General features: G+C 45.7%; 3 protein-coding genes across 4 annotated transcripts; 1 reads left to right on the top strand and 2 right to left on the bottom strand.

The window, feature by feature from the left end:
* The first annotated feature begins 1,009 nt into the window (after positions 1 to 1,009).
* fggy (FGGY carbohydrate kinase domain containing) lies at positions 1,010 to 10,380 on the top strand. 2 transcript variants are annotated; one of them, XM_040170616.2, is made up of 16 exons: positions 1,010 to 1,180; positions 1,420 to 1,613; positions 2,240 to 2,351; positions 2,823 to 2,974; positions 3,545 to 3,633; positions 3,952 to 4,067; positions 4,237 to 4,365; positions 5,451 to 5,554; positions 5,980 to 6,087; positions 6,367 to 6,428; positions 6,989 to 7,151; positions 7,565 to 7,639; positions 8,102 to 8,222; positions 8,442 to 8,536; positions 9,632 to 9,693; positions 9,930 to 10,380. In XM_040170616.2, exons 2-16 carry the CDS (start codon positions 1,431 to 1,433, stop codon positions 10,009 to 10,011), a joined length of 1,653 nt encoding a protein of 550 aa, XP_040026550.1. In that variant the 5' UTR covers positions 1,010 to 1,180; positions 1,420 to 1,430; the 3' UTR covers positions 10,012 to 10,380. The 2 variants fall into 2 exon arrangements, with proteins under 2 accessions (XP_040026550.1, XP_040026551.2); XM_040170617.2 differs by having other exon boundaries at positions 1,060 to 1,180; positions 8,442 to 8,501.
* Positions 10,381 to 10,620: 240 nt separating this feature from the next.
* Positions 10,621 to 12,981, bottom strand: LOC120815717 (peroxiredoxin-6). Its single transcript, XM_040170624.2, has 5 exons — positions 12,372 to 12,981; positions 11,828 to 11,984; positions 11,337 to 11,486; positions 11,097 to 11,243; positions 10,621 to 10,959 (listed from the first exon to the last, which is right to left on the bottom strand). The coding sequence occupies exons 1-5, from the start codon at positions 12,461 to 12,463 to the stop codon at positions 10,831 to 10,833; spliced, it is 675 nt and encodes a 224-aa protein (XP_040026558.2). The 5' UTR covers positions 12,464 to 12,981; the 3' UTR covers positions 10,621 to 10,830.
* A 1,042-nt stretch (positions 12,982 to 14,023) lies between these two features.
* Positions 14,024 to 16,527, bottom strand: myoc (myocilin). Its single transcript, XM_040170620.2, has 3 exons — positions 15,837 to 16,527; positions 15,266 to 15,367; positions 14,024 to 15,143 (listed from the first exon to the last, which is right to left on the bottom strand). Exons 1-3 carry the CDS (start codon positions 16,312 to 16,314, stop codon positions 14,341 to 14,343), a joined length of 1,383 nt encoding a protein of 460 aa, XP_040026554.2. The 5' UTR covers positions 16,315 to 16,527; the 3' UTR covers positions 14,024 to 14,340.
* Positions 16,528 to 17,316: the final 789 nt, after the last annotated feature.

The raw sequence follows: 17,316 nt of genomic DNA on the forward strand, positions 1-17,316 counted from the left end.
CGACACACAAACACACACACACCAAGCAGGGAGAGAGACGGATGAGATTTCAAACACTGGCCACGTTGTGTTTGTTGAAGCACATCTGTTTCTTCCTGTCCTGCTGCTTGGTTTTTAGCTGTACTTCACCTACGCTCGAACCCGCTGACCACGGCCTGCCCTGTTTCCTTCAGGCATCTGTTGATGTCCTTTGAGAAAAGAACCCATTAGAGGAAAAGGGACCAGGTGGGACGCCGACTACAGCGTTTTGGGACGGCAGGTTATTTGTGACCTTTTGCCAAGCCAACGCTACCCGATTATTATCGGTCGGAGTAAACCATGTCCTTCTGCTTACATAAGACTGCTTCATAGCTAATGTGCACTGTCTTTGCTCACAGCTTTTCACAGACCTTTTAAACGGGAGATGTTTTGAGTGAAATGCACAGGTGGGCATCATCACTGCACAATGCATGTAGCATCTAGTTTAACTCATCGCAGAGCCCTTGCATTGTGCGATCTCGGCACGTTGTCATCCTTTGTCAGGAACCTTGGCATCACTTTCTGAGACACTGGGATACCATGTTAGGTAGTGGGGTAAGTACTTAAAACGTGAACAATGTATAGAAAACCCAGAATTAACGCAACTTAAAATGAATGCAAACCCCGGCCTCCTGTTTGATATTCCTGTTGGTTTGACCCATCTACCTCTACGTCCTCCCTGTGAGTTGGCGTAATAATACATACTAAAATAACACAGCTCCTAAACCTAGATTTCCACACAACTCAGTTTGATAAATACAATATTTTCCATTCAGCCTATTTATAGTTGTTATTATAGTTAGACTGGACTACTTAGAATAGTCAGTGTCATATTCTTCTAATATTTGGCTCCTTTCCATCTCACACTTTCAGCCACTAGGTTTGGAAATTTAGGTCTGTTTTGGACACAATCTTCTTTTAAATATCTGCATAGTACAAAACAAGACGATAACCGACACAGAGAGGGATAATTCATTGCAACAGGTTACCTGCCTTCCTTTCAACCACTCAGAGGGGAAAGAGAAAATAAAATCGACTTACACTTTTTGTCCCTTCTCGCGTTCCGTCGCGGGCACAAAGTCCGTTCGTTCAGCACAAAGTGCGCTCATAAGAAAACTCAAAAGTGATGCTTTGTGCACTGAAATAAGGCTTTGATCAGCTGGTAAGTTCGTGTGTGTTGTCGTAACTTCCGTACACGTGTCTCCTGTGTTTAATAACGCCACTTGTGGAGGGTCACGCGCAGGACGTAGCGTTTGCATTCTGTCCATTTCAATGTGACATGCGCCAACACACATCCGTCCATTACGTGCTTTTGAAAGCGCACCCTGGTTAGTCTTCATGACCCCCCCCCCCCTCTTCCTCTTCCTCCTCCTGCTGCTCCTGCTCCTCCTCTGCATTCAGCGCGTGTCCGCATGGCGGAGGTTTACTACGTCGGGGTGGACGTGGGCTCCGCCAGCGTGCGGGCGGCGCTGGTGACCCGGGCGGGCCTTCTGGAGACCGCAGCGGAGGAGCCCATCAGCATCTGGGAACCGCAGTCCGACCACTATGTCCAGTCCTCCGCTGAGATCTGGGACAAGTGCTGCACGGTGGTGAAGGTGAGGTGGCGTGGTGGGTCGGTTCCAAGTCCAATGCCCCATTATGAACTTAACTCCACATGTTGTGTTCCTAATGTGTTCATTTCAGAGCATTTTTAAGTTTCAGTAGTTTTATCACAACTGGATATTGTTACGTTTTTTTTTCTTCATAAAATTAACTATTGTTTGCTTTTGGTCATGTTTGCATTCCCAAGAGGAGAGGTAAATGCTGCTTGGCCTTAGATAAACATCTGTAATGAAATTTTATATTACTTTTAGCTAAGCTGTTAACAATTTAACAGTTCATTCATTGCCTATAGCTAATGTTCATATATTTGTTGTACCTAAATCATTTAAGCTATTTATGCATTATTTTCACTCTTATCAACAAGTGACTTTTATCCAATTCTTTTCATTTTGTTTTTTTCTCACCGGCAACACGTTGCTCTGAAGTTTTAACCATCTGAAGCTGTTTGGAGGTTTTGAAATAAATCACGGCTCATTCCAATTGTTGTAAATATTTAACTGCAACTCACACTAACTATATTGCAGTGCCTGATTCTAAAGACCTGCTTATAATCTCCCCACAGATCTTACTTATGTATACAAGCATTGATCTGACAACTCGTATGTTACATCTGTTCCAGAGAGTGACCCAAAATGTGGAGAAGAGCCGTGTAAGAGGCATCGGCTTTGATGCTACCTGCTCGCTAGTGGTTTTGGACCAAGACTTCCAACCTGTGCCAGTCAGTCAGGATGGTAAGTGAAATGTTTACACACAGCCTGACCTTTGCACGCTGGGAAAGCGCAATTTACACACACCTAATTATAGTACACTATCAGTTATTGTAGGTGGAATCAGTTGTGATTTTATAAAGCTGATTGTAACATTTGAAAAGAATAGATTTATGTCCATATTGTTTTGGCAGGAATACTTTGAGTTTTTAAAGTGTAGCTTGGATCTAGTCTTTGCTCATTGGATCTAGTCTTAAGCAAAGGCATACGGAACCTTTGGAGTTGGTTGGGCTTCGTTTATGTTATTTTCAATGTAGACAACAGTCAGAACCGGATTAAATGGCTGATAATATGCTCCCTAGATATTACATAAACATCACACTCTTTTTTTAGTTTTATTTATCATCTCCTGGATCGATTCCTGAGCTATTTGGTATATTTACACGTTGCTCTCACCATATCCTGATCTTCCCCTTCTTCTCCTGTCTTTCCCAGGTGACAAACAGAGGAACACGGTGATGTGGATGGACCACCGTGCTGAAGAACAGGCTGCTCGTATAACCAACACCGGCCACAGGGTCTTGAGCAGGGTGGGAGGGGTCATGTCACCAGAGATGCAACCCCCTAAGCTGCTTTGGCTTAAAGAGGTGAGAGGTGACCGAGGTCAACACAGGGCCACTGATCTCTGTGCGTTTTATTGTCGCGCTCTGTTTTGGCTGATGGTCAACATGTGTGCGGCGTTGTTTTTAGTTTTTTCATCCTCATCCACCTTCTCAGAAGGCATCCGATAGATAAAAGCAGTTCAATCCAATAGTAACTATTCAGAATTTCCCTCTTGCCTGTATTGCTATTCATCAGCAAGGGTTGCTTTGGTCTAAGTTGCCACGTTTGAGAGCTAGCGGCCTGAGAGATGTCTGTCTTTGCTCCAGTATAATGGGACTATATGGCAAAAAGTCAACAACAATATGTCTGTCAATAAATCACGAGCCATTAACTCAAGATAACAACAATAATAAATAATAACTGATTTGTCTCAGAACTCTAATTCTTTTGCAGACATCTCTATGGCTGATAGTTTGTATAAAAAATCCAGATGTGTGAATAAGTTTTATTTTGGTGTGAACTGTCTCTTTTAAGGTCTGCCAATACGTGCATGTGCTGTTATTACTCCCCGTTCGTTGGTTCAGTAGCACACATGTCTCTGGTTTTAAAATCAGAATCTGAGAGAAAGCTGCTGGGACAAAGCTGCTCACTTCTTCGACCTTCCCGACTTCCTTTCGTGGAAGGCGACGGGCTCTTTGACACGGTGAGCTGTTTACGAATGATTGGATGATGTTTCAAGCTTCCTCTTTCCCATGATTTACATGTTCATCGTGTGCTTGAGTTATGAATTCCAGGGCTGGATTAAAGGAGTTCACCATTTCAAGTGACCCAGTCGACTACGGTTTCATTATGATAACATGAAGCTCAGCTGCTGAAATAGTATCCTCGTATCAAATGTCTGTTTAGGGTAGAATTGGGTCGTCCTCTGAGGCATGTGTCTTTTATCATGGAACGTATGGGGTTTTTTTTTAATACTTTGGTCTTCACCAGATACTGTTGATCTGTTGGAAACGTTTCACAGGTCTTTATGTACTCTGGTGTGTAAATGGACTTACTGCCCTCCAGATGGATGGGATGCCGGTTTTTGGTCCAGCATCGGACTAGAGGATCTCCTGGAAAACAACTTTTCCAAAATAGGTAAAGACACTAACAAACAATCTTATTATTACGTTCTAAGAGAATTCAGAGAATTCAGAAAATATTTACTTTGTGTTGTGATCTTTTCAAAACACGTCATCTACACGAGAGTGCTTATTTCATTATTTAAGCTGTGCCGTGCTGTGCCGTGCTGTGCCGTGTTTTCCAGGCAGTGCGACTTGTTCCCCTGGCAGCCCGTTGGGAGGCGGCCTCACGCAGGACGCAGCGGCGGATTTGAGTCTGGAGGCGGGAACCGCTGTCGGTGCTTCTCTCATTGATGCTCATGCCGGAGGCCTCGGTATATTATATTAACCTTAGTGTATAAATTAAACTGTAAACCCTTAAAATACAAGATGTATCATCAGTAAGTTGCACAGGGATGATTCATGTTTACCAAACTTCAGAAGACAGGCAGAATATTTCATGTTTATGTCCAAAGATGAAGCTGGGAAGCATAAATACACTTAACTTCATGAATGGTTCAAATGTTTATATTTCCCCTGCGCAATATAAAGGTTAACCTAATTGTGGTGAGGTCAGGGCCTTGTCAGCACTAGAGTTCAGTCTCAGGGGAATGCAAATATTCCCCTGTACGCTCTTGGAATAGTTCTTTGTATCTTGCGGACGAGGTTGAAAAATTTGACCTGGTTTCTAAGCAAAGCCAGTGAAGTGTTCCAGAAGCAAAGAGTTTATCGTCTGTGATAGATAACCGTGCATTTCAAAGGGTTACCGTGCACAAATGTGAATGTTGGCCTGCTGGTGGTGCTAGATGAAAGGCCAGGAGCATTATTATCAAATCGAGTGCTCAGGGCACTCTGAGCCATTGGTTGTAGTAGTGATGAAGCCTTGAAAATAATAATAATGAGTTGGGATTTTTACACAACTGCTTCGGTGCCTCAGTACTGTGTCTGTGAGCACTCTCTAGTTTCAGGGCAGCAGTCGACCACTCCTCCGGTTCACAAATCCCCACCATCTGGTTTTGCTCCGGGAGATAAACTGCTCGTGAACTCTGCCCTCTGACCCCCGGCCGTGACCTCTGCCTATCACGCATTGTCGTACCAGTCAGAGGCTAAAACACTCTGCACTTTTAGTAATCACGCATTTCACAGTGATGTAAAGCCCCCCCCACAAAGATGAACCTTCCACCGTAAACTCGAACCAGCTTGGCAAACATTGTTCCAGCAGTTACTGTCAGGGCGGAATTCCATGTGAAGGTTAAAGAAGTGCTTCAAAGGGTTGAAAGCGTTTCCTCTGCAAATAATTGGGTTTATTCCCTGACTTGGAGTTTTGCAAACCTTTTTTATTAGGGAACTCCAAAAAATGCAAATTATAATTTCTGATTCTTGGAAAAGCTGATTTAAAATGTAATTTTGCTCTTTCCAGGTATGATCGGTGCAGATATAAAAGGCTTTCAGTTGCCCTGTGAGGACCAGCCGATCTCCTCACGCATGGTGATGATCTGTGGAACGTCAACCTGTCACATGGCGGTGAGCTGCGTGCTACTACGTCTCTACCCTTGTGTCACTTAAAAATAATTTAGTGTACGTAAGGTAGGAACTCCATGATGCTTTCACGCCTTTTTATTAATTTGTGGTGTAAAACTAAGCTGATGCTAATATGCAGTTATGCAATCATCGTAGGTATAACAAAATGTAACCTAAAATGGAAACATTCTAGGTTTTACTGTTTTTGTGTTTGCATTAACTGCATCTATACATTCACGTACATATATATTTCTATTTTGTTTTAAAGGGATTGTGTATAGTTCAAAACATAAATGTCACCATTTAATACACCGTAGCAGAGTTTCGCTTTAAGCTAATTTGCATCCTGTATCTTTATATCTCCATAGGGGGTCAGTGTGACACACTATGCAAACTAAAACCTAACGTTTTGTATTCACCTGCGTTAGATCAGCGAGCAGCCTCTGTTCGTGCCCGGAGTGTGGGGGCCCTGCCTGTCTGCCATGGTGCCCGGCATGTGGCTCAACGAGGGAGGACAGAGTGCCACAGGAAGGCTGGTCAGTCCTGGTCCGATTTCATTAACCCGCTTCATGCTGTGCAGCAACAGAAAACTGTTTTCAAGCTCCAGTGACTCAAGGGAATTTTTTTTAAACTGACACTTTGTAGATGAATAGTCTAACAAAAGATTAAAATGAACTGATCACCAGTTCATTATTATTTTAATTAAAGTAATATATCTTTTTTCGTTATAAGCCTGTGGGCCACAGCTGCTGTGTCATCAGCCGTGTCATCATTTAATCCTCTTTGTTAAACTGTTTTTCTCTCTTCCCCCTCAGATCGACCACATGGTGAAGGGCCACGGCGCCTACGCTCAGCTCCAGGAACAGGCCCGCCAGAGGTCAGCTGATGCACCCCCCACTCCCCCCAAACCTCCCCCTCCAAAAAGACCTACTAGCACAGCTGTCGTCCCTGTTTAGCTGACGTACAATAATGTTTAGTCAGCTCTGGGGCGGTTAGAAGCTTAGTAAGGTGGTGTACTCTATACACGCTATTCCCAACTACACCCGAGCGCCATCCTGAGGGCGGAGGGTGTACTGCCAAATGGTTAGATTAAATACAAAACTAATTTACAGTGAATATTTTTTATTTTTAACTATCATAAAAGAAGTTACAAAATGAGAAGGTTAACCCTGATTTATAAAACTCGCAGAAGTTGCCAATTGCATTATTCAATATGTACTTCTATGAGTGTCTTAACATTGACACACTGACAGGCCTTACTGGAACCCTTAATGAGCCTTCATTAATGTCATTACACTCTAAGGTAACAACTACACTTTCCTGGTATTTGAGGTCAAATTGTCTTCAGGCCTCTGGGCCGATTGATAATCGTCCACACAACAACATATTTAATGTTCTCTCTTCTAGCTCTTCATTCCCCTGCTTTTGTTTTTCCAGATTTCCCCACACTGGCGAGAACATCTACAGCTACCTGAACAACCACCTGAGTTTGATGGCTGCTTCTGGTCCTACCGTGGACCTGCTTGGCTCCAGTCTTCACGTGTGGCCTGACTTCCACGGGAACAGGTCCCCCGTGGCGGACCCCACCCTGAAGGGCATGGTGAGGGGACATGGGTCCAGAAATGTGATTGTACCGCACTCGCCTGCGGAGATGGAGAGGCTATTGAAGACCCTGCGACATTTTGTCTTAAGTATGCTTAAGTGAGAAAAGAAATGTTTGGATTCTCCAGGTGACTTTGGTGCGAGCGTAGTGTCAATGTTCTCATACACGTCTGAGCAACTGTTCTTTTACCAATTCTCCAAAACAAATCAATTGATAACACTGTTAGCGATCAGCTAGCTGAAGCAGTTGCCTTTACAAAGCATCAGTCACACTTCGGGTGAATCCAAATAGCAAAACATCTATATTAAGTGTTTTGTAAGCGCAGAGAATTCAAATTGTATTTAAAATGAAAGCTCTCTAGTTACTCTTAACCAGCCGTGAGACATTCTCACATGACCGACTCACTACAGGTGATCGGACTGCCACTCTCCCAAACCTTGGATGACTTGGCCCTGCTCTATTTGGCCACTGTGCAAGCCCTCGCTGTAAGTCCACTCTCATTTGTTTCAAAATGTGCATGATTTTCTCTCGAGCCTCAGCCTGACGACTCGATGTCAAGTGCGGATGCGGGGATTCCCATTCTGTTGCACTCCCGTGTTAGGGGTCCTAATTTCCTGTCATTTTCTATAAGTTACAAAATTGTACTTAGTCAAATTTAGTGTGGTGTTAACATCTGATTACAAAGAACCATTGATATAAGAACAAGACAAAGTGGCATTAACCCAATTTAAAATTGAAATGGTATTCTGTTTTAAAAAAAAGAGTATTAATCGTTCCAGCGGCGTATAAGAGCAGCGATGTTGGTAAGCATGCGCTGCATCGCTGCAAACGTTAACAGCGTGTTTGGTAAAACTTCTCCCTTCAAAACATTGAAATTCCCTGCTTTGAAGTATACGGTCTATCAACTTGTAACCTGACTGCGGCTCAATTTTCTCCACTGGTTTCAGCTCGGTACTCTCCACATTCTGGAGGCCATGAAAGAAGCAGGTCATGACATCAGAACCCTCTTCCTGTGTGGCGGGTTGAGCAAGAACTCCCTGTTTGTTCAGATTCACGCCAACGCTACAGGTGGGAAACGCTGACGAGTCACGATGACAGCTTTGATATCGAGATTGACGCTTAGGCTGAAGAGGCAATTATCCAAAATGTTTTAGTTATTTGTAACCCCAAAAAGCAGCTTCTCTACAATTCCCCCTGAAGCACACGCAACATTTCAAGAAAGCTTTTGTTGAACCTTCTTTTGCTCAATGAATGTCTTTTTTTGTTTGTTCCTGTTGTCCTCTTCAGGACTGCCAGTGGCGTTGCCTGACCAGGTAGAGGCGGTGTTGGTCGGAGCAGCAGTCCTGGGTGCGTGTGCATCACAGGACTACAGCACTGTGCAGGTGGAGTGAAACCACAGTACACAAGCTGAGGTCATAAAAGTGACTTTAATCCTCCGGCTTTAAAGTTGGCGCTGATATTGGGGAATATCCCTGGGACGCACCGTCCACATGCAAATGCAAACCGTCCCAAACGGCTCACTGATGGTGCGTCAGCGCTATAAAAATGCTACTAAATGTAACTCGCTTACAAAAGATTTCACACAAAAATCTCCTTGGTTACTCCTCAAAGAAAACCATCCTGAAAATCTTTTTCTACTTGCACAGTATTAGTTATCTAAAGGAAATACACTGAGACATCATACAAGTTTGCAATAGGAATTTTCATTGATATTTTATGCAAATAGAAGATAATATTATCCATTATACTATTATCCTTGTGTGGATATCGCATGAAATAGATGCTTCTGTAAGTTCTGAATGCCCTTCTTCTGAGTTGTTTCCATTAAACATTTTGGTTCCCAAAATCCTTGAAGGACCTTCTAAATGTCCACTTCTTCCAAGCCACACACCTCCATTTCGTCATTTAGCTTTACTTCTAAACTCCCCTTTTAAAAAGTGTTTATTTTACAATATATTTTGCAGTATGCAATCCAATACTCTTATTTTGTACTCTCATAAAACTGACCTCAAAAGAGTTTAAAGCGCACGGCTCCGCTTGCTTCAGCCACAGAGGAGATTTGTGGAAAAATGTGTTAAAGACATAAAGCCCTGGCTGAATCGTTTGCCTGTCACGCTGCCGTGGCTCCGTGTCTCCGTGCCAGAGCTCGCAGCGCAGGAGAACGGCGAGCCTTTAAGCCAGATATACTAAAAATACGGCGTTATTGTTCGGACAGGGCTGCACCTGTCAACCCATTTTCAGCCGCAATCACTGCAGGCTATTGTTGTGTCTGATCCTCTGAGCTGCACACAGTCAACCGGCTGGATTCTTTTTATTTATTTATTTTTTTTAATTCTCAGCGCAGTGAGGCCCCCGCACCGTATTAGTCACAAACTGTAGTCGGCTCCTCTAGTTACTATAACTGGGTCACGGCTGGAACTGAATGCGCGCCACATGATTTATTGAGGGGTCTTTGTTCTCGCAATTTATGTTTTTAGGAGGCAATGGAGAAGATGGCGAAAGTGGGGCGAGTTGTTCAGCCCGACTTGGAGCTCCGGGGGTAAGACAGAGAGAAGTCTCTTTTAAAAATGGGGGTACATTCGTGCAGCTAAAAATTTCCACTGGGTATCATTGCCATTAAATGTCTTTACAGCAACCCATATTGTCAAAGATTGTTCGATATTGAACGAGTCAAAGTTGGATTGTGAGTCGCGAGGGAACCAGGCAATGTAAGAAGTCTGCATATTCCATCACCTTTTTTGTGTAACTATTTTTCCCATTTTCTTCTTCCCTCAGCTTCTATGAGAGAAAGTACAGAGTGTTCCTGCGACTGTTGGCCCACCAGAGGGAGTACCAGGCGCTCATGAACCAGAGATGACGCCGCCGCCGCCGCCGCCAGGGGGGGGGGGAGGCGGCCGAGCTGGAAGTGACTCTCTCTGTCGTCATAGTGATGATAAATCCACACGCTGGGAAACGAGAAGACAAATCCCGACCTTGCTGCTTTCACTGAAATTAACGACCCAATTGTTTTTTTGTTTTTTTAATCTGGGAAACAACAGCACTTTGAGGTCGGATATCGCTCATCAGGTTTACTCGGTTCTAATCATTACAGCGTAGACTCGGCTCAGGCAGGTTTCTGAAAATACTCTCATGAACAGATGTCTTACACCTCGGCTCTCACCGAAGGTTAAACGCCACCAAGTGCCTCACGCTTCACATGTACTGTTAATAAATAATTCAAACGATAGGTCTGCGCTCATACGTTTGGCATGTACACATGGCCGATCAAATGAATGAAAGGACAAAGCGTTGTTTGTGCAACGAGCACTAGAAACCACTTCAGTACACATTTGATCCATTGATTGTAACCGTAACCTGATTGTTTCTGTGTTACAAAGTTCAAGCTTCAAGCTCCCTTATGTTTTATAATATTGTGTCGTCATCTTCTCTCTATCCTTCCAAAAAAGTATCATTCTGAAAAGCAGACTGAACATCACAGCTTTTATTATTGGAGTTGTAGGTGCTGTAAAAACTGACAAACAGAAAAGTCATACATATTCCTGAAGACGTTGGTTATTATTCAACCCTCAGGTTTTTTTCCGTTTGTTTTTTTCCCCTGGTAGGAGTAAAAAAAACAGCAATGGGAGCTGCTGGATTGAGTGCAACACGAGTAAGTGTTGAACATCTGCGCCGTCTCCTATTGCTGGTGTGTGTAGCGCAGGTACTTCTTGCCAGAGGGCAGGTCTTTGGAGTAGACGCCAGCTGGGAACAAAGAGGCGGCCTCCTCCTCAGACATGCCGGCGGGGACCATCACGCAGTCTCCAGGCTGGAAGAACAAAAAAAAACAAACAAACAGGGTTAATTTACACGGCTGCAGGTCAATTCCTTTCAATTAACCGCTTAAAGTCAGCCCGCCAAAATGATTTGGTGTAACCCGAGGTCACTTTCAAAGGTGTGACACACCCTCCAGTCGGCAGGCGTGGACAGTTGTCTCCCGGCCGTCAGCTGGAGGGAGTCCACCACCCGCAGGATCTCGTCAAAGTTGCGTCCGGTGGTGGCCGGGTAGAGGACAGACAGCTTCAGCTTTTTGTCAGGGCCGATGATAAACACCTGCGCAGAGAAGGAGCCCGTAAGGGTTACTGATCATTCGATACATGTTTGCCGTGCAGATCGATCGAGTCGGGAGTCGGATTGGACTCTTACACAGCGCGCAGTGAGCGGCATGCCGTCTTTGTCCTTCTCGTCTGCGTCCAGCATGCCCAGGGCGACTGCCAGCTCCCGTTTACTGTCCGCTATGATGGGGAAGGGCAGCGAGCAGCAAGCGGACTCCTCACAGTTGTATGCCAGGATGTCCTAGTTAGTACAGAGACACAGACCTATATAAATACGTGATACGTGTGGCGTTAAAATATAAAGAATTTGGTTGAGACATGCAGTCTACCCGCCCAGCAGTCTCTGTTACTTTTGTGGGACTTTGGGACGATGTTGTGGTTGTTCATCTTATTCTTGTGAGCGTAATATCTCAGGATCTGAGCAATTTTCTTTAAATTTGGCTCAAACGTCCACTTTGTCCCAAGATTTAACTGATTGGATTTTATGGGTTAAAGGTCACTGTGACCTCACACAACAGCCCTTTTGAGGTCATAATCCATGAATTCCTTTTCTCCTACGCGTTGATGCCGTCACTATCCCACCTTGGTCCAGCCGTGGTGGTTCTCCAAAGAGTCGATGGACAGCGCGATCATTTTGACTTTGCGCTTGCTGAATTCACTGCTCAGTCTGGCCGCTCGACCCAGCTCTGTGGTGCACACCGGGGTGAAATCTCTGGGGTGGGAGAACAGGATTCCCCAGCTGAAATTTCAAAAATAAAAGAAGTGATCGGTGTGGCCGTGGCAGGTACGCGCAGGGCCTTCTGTAAGTGGGACTTGCAAGCTGAAGTTTCACGAACCACGAGGCATCAAAAACCAAACTGAAACGACGTGACTCTTTGTATTATGTGGTATAAAGTGGTTCTGCCCTATAAAAGGGGCGTTTCATATGGTCATAAACCGCATCTGCAGGCTGCCTGAGATCCGTTTGCCCACCACACAATAGAGCTGTGTTTGAACACCGATGCTTGATGACGTCAAAAGCAGAAGTCAGTAACAGGAACTTTGCTCTCCCGTCGTGAGCTTTTATGTTTTGCCAATCCGATCAATAAACATCCAAGGATATCCAATATTAATGAAGGTTACTTACGAATCGCCGAGAAAGTCGTGCAGTTTCATTCCGCCACAGGTGGTCTCCACCGCGAAGTTTGGCAGCACATCACCCAGCAGCATCCCCGGCATGTTCACAGTGAACTGTCACCTCTGCCGACAGACGCTTAACAAATAGGAGGCGGAAACTTCCTTTTACACACGCTGCTCCTTTTTGCGTGAACGCGCACAGGAGGGAAGCGGCGCATTCGGGTCACATTTGGCACAGTTGTCGCGGTGTTAAATCACTCATTTACGCACACTCCATGGTCCACTTCTTTAAATATATGCTCATACAATCAAACAGAAAACATCCCCGATACATGTACAACTCCACTATGGTTTAATTACGTGCTAATAGGAAAGAGAATATAGCCACGTGACCAGGGCATGGACTTGTGTCGTGAATCATCAGACCGGGTCCGTGTACCTTTGTGTCTCTTTGGCCGAATCTGGTCCTTCGTGAGCGAAGGTGTGTCGAGTGATCAATGGTGACTGACTCCAATGTAACTTAAGGCAAGTTGGGTTTGGCTCCTGTTTTCTGTTCGATGCTTTATGATTAAGTCAATTGGAACAAAAGGTATCCATGTCATTGTTTTTAGCACATGCAGCGTATTATTGACTGCATCCTGTTTTGCATTTGGCAGGGCAGTTTGGTAATATTTGGTCTTAAAATAAATACTTAATTGCGAAAAATCAAGTTCCCTTTACCACTTGGAGGCATGTGCTATGGTGAAATGCTAAAGATGCTAAAAAAAAAGACAATTAAACAAGTGTGGCATTGTTATGTGTTTTTGTATTAATAGCCATAGTTATTCAATGACGCCATGTTTAAAAGGTAATGCCAAGCTAAGGTTTAAAATTATGGGGTTTTATTATTTATTTGTTTTATTTGCGTCAACAGAAACCAATGTTACACCGTCTCTGTCCTCCTCACAGCTCTGCTGTTGGACATGCTGCGGGTCAGATGTTGTGGGCCTGCCCGGAACCGCTCGGGCATCTTCTTCACCTTCTTTGTGGAGTTCTGCTCTTCCCTCACAGGCCACGCTACACGTTCCTCACAGCCCAGTCGGGGAATCCGCATCCATCCAGGTCTCGGCATTGGGTCGGGCCGCTCTAGTGAGCCCGTCCCGGCTGCTGCTCGCCAGACACTGACAGATGTGTCTTGGCTATACTGCCACTTTACCACAGGGGGAAGATCACGCTCTCACTCCCTCTCTAGTTCTGCCTTTTAAACTTTGGTTCCAGTTTAGGCAGGAGATGATGGAAGTAGGATGGACTCCTACCCCCCGGAGCAGGTCGGTGTGTGTGTGTGTGCTACGCAGGGTGCAGATGCAAACTGTTCTCCACAGAGGGCAGTGGATACAAGGAACATGGCTGCAAATGAGAACATGGGCACTTGCGCAAGCTGCTTCGGAAGTACTATAAATATACGGGGTGCTATGTATATATGGGGTGTTGAACTTTCAACGCCAGTTAACGATATGCTGATGGCTCCACTGGTTTTTACTAAAGATACTGTATGGCGTTACTCTCTGAACTGTCTCTGATTTTATGTAGAAATATAATGATTTTTCATCAACCACTCCGGGTAATGAGAAGTTTTTTTAATTACATGGTAAAAGTTGAAAGTATGACACAGACAAGAAAGTGTGTAATTGATTTTCTTTTTTATTGAGACTTAAATAACGTCAACTTTTATAAACAGATTTAAGATTAATTTCAAACCACGATTACCGTTATTAATAATCACCAGGGGGCCCCACTTACATTAATCTGCTTCATGATTATATTTCTGTTGCCGTATCTTATTTACAATAGTAATAGAAAAAATAGATTTTTAATGCTGCAGAACGCATAGACTACCAAGCTTTGGGATTACCTCAGCACAATGCAGATGATTACATGTTTCACCCCCTTGTCTCGCTCTTCGGCCCTGTTGACTGCAGTTCCTCCCTCTCGTCTCCTCTTTAGCTGCGGTCGTCGCTTGCCCTCCCCAGTCTCACGTCATAGGTGACCATGTGGAAGTTGTCCCAAGCGAACAGCTTCCTCTGCGCGTGGTTGTAGTCCACCATGCTGTTGTAGCGATACTTGTTCTTGAAGGGCACGGCGACGGCTCGCCCGGCCCCGGTGGCGGTGTCGAACGAGTAGTTGACGGTGGAGTTTGCCGCGGTGTAGCTGGCCACCGTGTACAGGCGTCCGCACACCATGAAAGCGTTGGCCACTGTGTTCTTCCGGATGTTTGTCTCCCAGCTCTTCCTCACCTCCAGGCTCTCGGGATCCAGCTGGGAAATCACGATCGCGCCCTTTGCCTTGCTGGTGCTGTAGATGGCCCACAGGCCCCGCTCGTCTGCCGCCAGGTCGATGTCGGTGTAGCCGCCCCAGGAGTAAGGGTGCTGGCCGTGGAAGCCCGCGTGAGGCAGGTCTCGCCGCGATGCCAGGCTCTCGGAGGTCAGGTCGTAACGGATCAGGGTGCGGCTGCGCTTGCGCTGGTAGTAAAGGGAGCCGCGGTACATGGCGGCCCCTGTGCTCTCCACAGGCTCTGGCAGCACCAGCACCTTCATAGGGAAGCCTTGGGACAACTGATCCATGTCTTCGTACGCGAAGAGCTGGCGGACGTCTTTACCGACGGTGTCGATACGCCACACGGTCTTGTTGGTGTACTGAGGGCCCTGAGGCTCGGGGTCCTGCAGCCACACTCCATACTTCCCTGTAATGCCGTCGGCCTTCCTGTGCAGCACAGGATCTCCCACCGACTGCAGCTCTCCACAGCCTGGAGGAAAGAAGGGAGTCGCACCGTATTAGTTATGTATTTGCGTCGCTTCCGATAACGTTGACACTTGGGGTGGCCAGTTTGGACAAGCTTCATTAGCATCCGTAAAACCCCAGACGTACCTGTGAAGTTGTGATTTCCCTCAGGAATGAGGTGGGATGCCGGAAGCTCTTTAACCTCGGCCTTCATCTCCTGGTAAGCGCCATTCCCGTTTAATGCCGGGTCTGTGGAGACGAGGTGCAGGTGTATTATAACAGCAAAATGATACTCAGGCTAATTATTAGTAAAAACAAACAATATATGTATATATTAGTAGTAATCTGCAGTTAAACATTTAAACGACTTGCCTCTGAGCACAGCAGGTCACCCACATAGCCTCGCTATTGCTCCTCTAAAATGATAACATGCACTTAAACAGAAATGCAAAGGGGAGCCATAAAAGAAGAGTCTGCGCTGTAAATTCCAATCCCCGCAGTCAACCTGAGACAGTTAACTGCAAAACCTGACCTGCTGCCGCGAGACAATTTTTCATACCCAAAGACAAATATACCTCTAAGAAAAACAAACACCAACACAGAAGAGGAAAAAAAAATCTCTTTTTATATCAGCTTCCCAAAGAAGAAAACTTCTCAAAAAGCTCGAGAAGAGGTCACATGGTGAGTCATGTGTTTTCCTATTTACCGATGTACATACCGCTGGCAGGTCTGCTGTCACGCTGAGTAACCCCTGAGCTGTCTGTCTGCTGGCACGGCCTCTGCCTGAGGCTTTCTGCCTCCTGACTCAGCTCGGCCAGCCTCCTCTGCAGCTCCTGGACCTGTCCGTTCAGACGCTCCTTGTCCTGCTCCAGCTGCTTTCGTTCCCTGGTCACCTGCGAGTAGGCTTCCTGGACGCCGTCCTCGCCGTTAGTCCCGGTCCTGGGGCCTCCATCCACTCCCGTTATCAGACGGCTGACCAAAGCCTCCAGCATGGTGAGTCGGGACGAGACTCCGTCCATCTCTGGTTTCATGCTGGTTCCGGGGCAGCTGGACTCTTCCGGACTGGCCACGGTGAAGGTGTAGTGGCAGAGCCCGCTGTGGTCGTTGGAGCGCCGCAGGGAGGCTCGGTCTTGGCCCTGGCTCTGGCTGGGCAGAGTTAAGCAGGACAGACACAGGAGAGAAACCTGGAGCCACATTCTGGAGGATCAGAGAGTTTAGGATCTGGTTTTATTAGAGATACGGCTCCTTTGGTTGGTAAAGCGTCCCCACTCTTCTCACCTGAGCATCTGTGGTCAGTGCAGGTCAGTGTCTGAATCCCAGCAATGGTGAGAGTACGGTATTTATACAGTTTACTGAGTGGGAGGGGTCGAGGAGTGTGGCGGGGGAGGGAAGTAGGTGGGTGTGTGTCTTCTTTCCACTGATACTGTATAACAATCTCTTATGGTCGGTGAAAAACATGTTGTTTCTTTTCCCCGGTGAGCGTTATTTCTCTGAGTCTCGGCAGGTTGTTTTGACTGGACAGCATCTTTTTTAATGCGTCTAGTCACTCTCTGTCGGGCGCAGAGCTCTTTACTAAGGGTTGTTATTTTTCTAATGAAACACCATGTGAATAACTGCAAAACTCTAGTTTACGGCCCGGGCACGGGGTGAAATTTGGGCTCCAGGCAGTGTAAGAGTCTAGGAATCTGAAGCCATCAGTCGCCAACCAGCCTCGACTGCAAAGCGGACTGGTGCTTCAGAGGAGCTGAGGGCACACCTCTGCACATCTGGCACAGGAATATAGGCTGCTTTCTTCTTAACAAACTCACGGAAACACTCCCTGCCTGAAGTCTCCACATCTTGTTTACTGTCTGCTGTTTTGTTTGCGTGTTCCCAAAATCTTAATATATGCACTATTCATTTCACTCGGTACACTACAGGTAAGTAAGTAGCTCGTATCCATACAATTGCACAGCAACTCATCCAACAGAATCTGTGACATGTCACTCGCAACCAAAGTGTTGGACCGACCTATGAACAGATGGGCCGACATCGGCAACTCTCTAGAGCCCTGCTGCTAGCAAAGCTTAAAACATGGCTTAAAACTAAGCATGAAAGCTGTGGATTTGTATCTGACTGAACACATAATAGTGCAGACTAAAGGTATTCATACTGAAAACTATGCCTCAGCCTTTCCTTCCGCTATCTACAGGTAAATG

Source organism: Gasterosteus aculeatus, chromosome 3, assembly GCF_964276395.1.
Source record: "Gasterosteus aculeatus chromosome 3, fGasAcu3.hap1.1, whole genome shotgun sequence".
Taxonomy (NCBI): domain Eukaryota; kingdom Metazoa; phylum Chordata; class Actinopteri; order Perciformes; family Gasterosteidae; genus Gasterosteus; species Gasterosteus aculeatus.

Excerpts from the sequence above, each read along its gene's own strand:
- fggy (XM_040170616.2), top strand. The coding sequence starts at position 1,431 with ATGGCGGAGGTTTACTACGTCGGGGTGGACGTGGGCTCCGCCAGCGTG. Across the intron at positions 1,614-2,239 it reads AGTGCTGCACGGTGGTGAAG|AGAGTGACCCAAAATGTGGA; the intron begins GTGAGGTGGCGT and ends CATCTGTTCCAG. Across the intron at positions 5,555-5,979 it reads CGTCAACCTGTCACATGGCG|ATCAGCGAGCAGCCTCTGTT; the intron begins GTGAGCTGCGTG and ends CACCTGCGTTAG.
- LOC120815717 (XM_040170624.2), bottom strand. The coding sequence starts at position 12,463 with ATGCCGGGGATGCTGCTGGGTGATGTGCTGCCAAACTTCGCGGTGGAG. Across the intron at positions 11,985-12,371 it reads CACGACTTTCTCGGCGATTC|CTGGGGAATCCTGTTCTCCC; the intron begins GTAAGTAACCTT and ends TTGAAATTTCAG. Across the intron at positions 11,487-11,827 it reads ACCACCACGGCTGGACCAAG|GACATCCTGGCATACAACTG; the intron begins GTGGGATAGTGA and ends TGTACTAACTAG.
- myoc (XM_040170620.2), bottom strand. The coding sequence starts at position 16,314 with ATGTGGCTCCAGGTTTCTCTCCTGTGTCTGTCCTGCTTAACTCTGCCC. Across the intron at positions 15,368-15,836 it reads TGACAGCAGACCTGCCAGCG|ACCCGGCATTAAACGGGAAT; the intron begins GTATGTACATCG and ends TCGTCTCCACAG. Across the intron at positions 15,144-15,265 it reads GGGAAATCACAACTTCACAG|GCTGTGGAGAGCTGCAGTCG; the intron begins GTACGTCTGGGG and ends TCTTTCCTCCAG.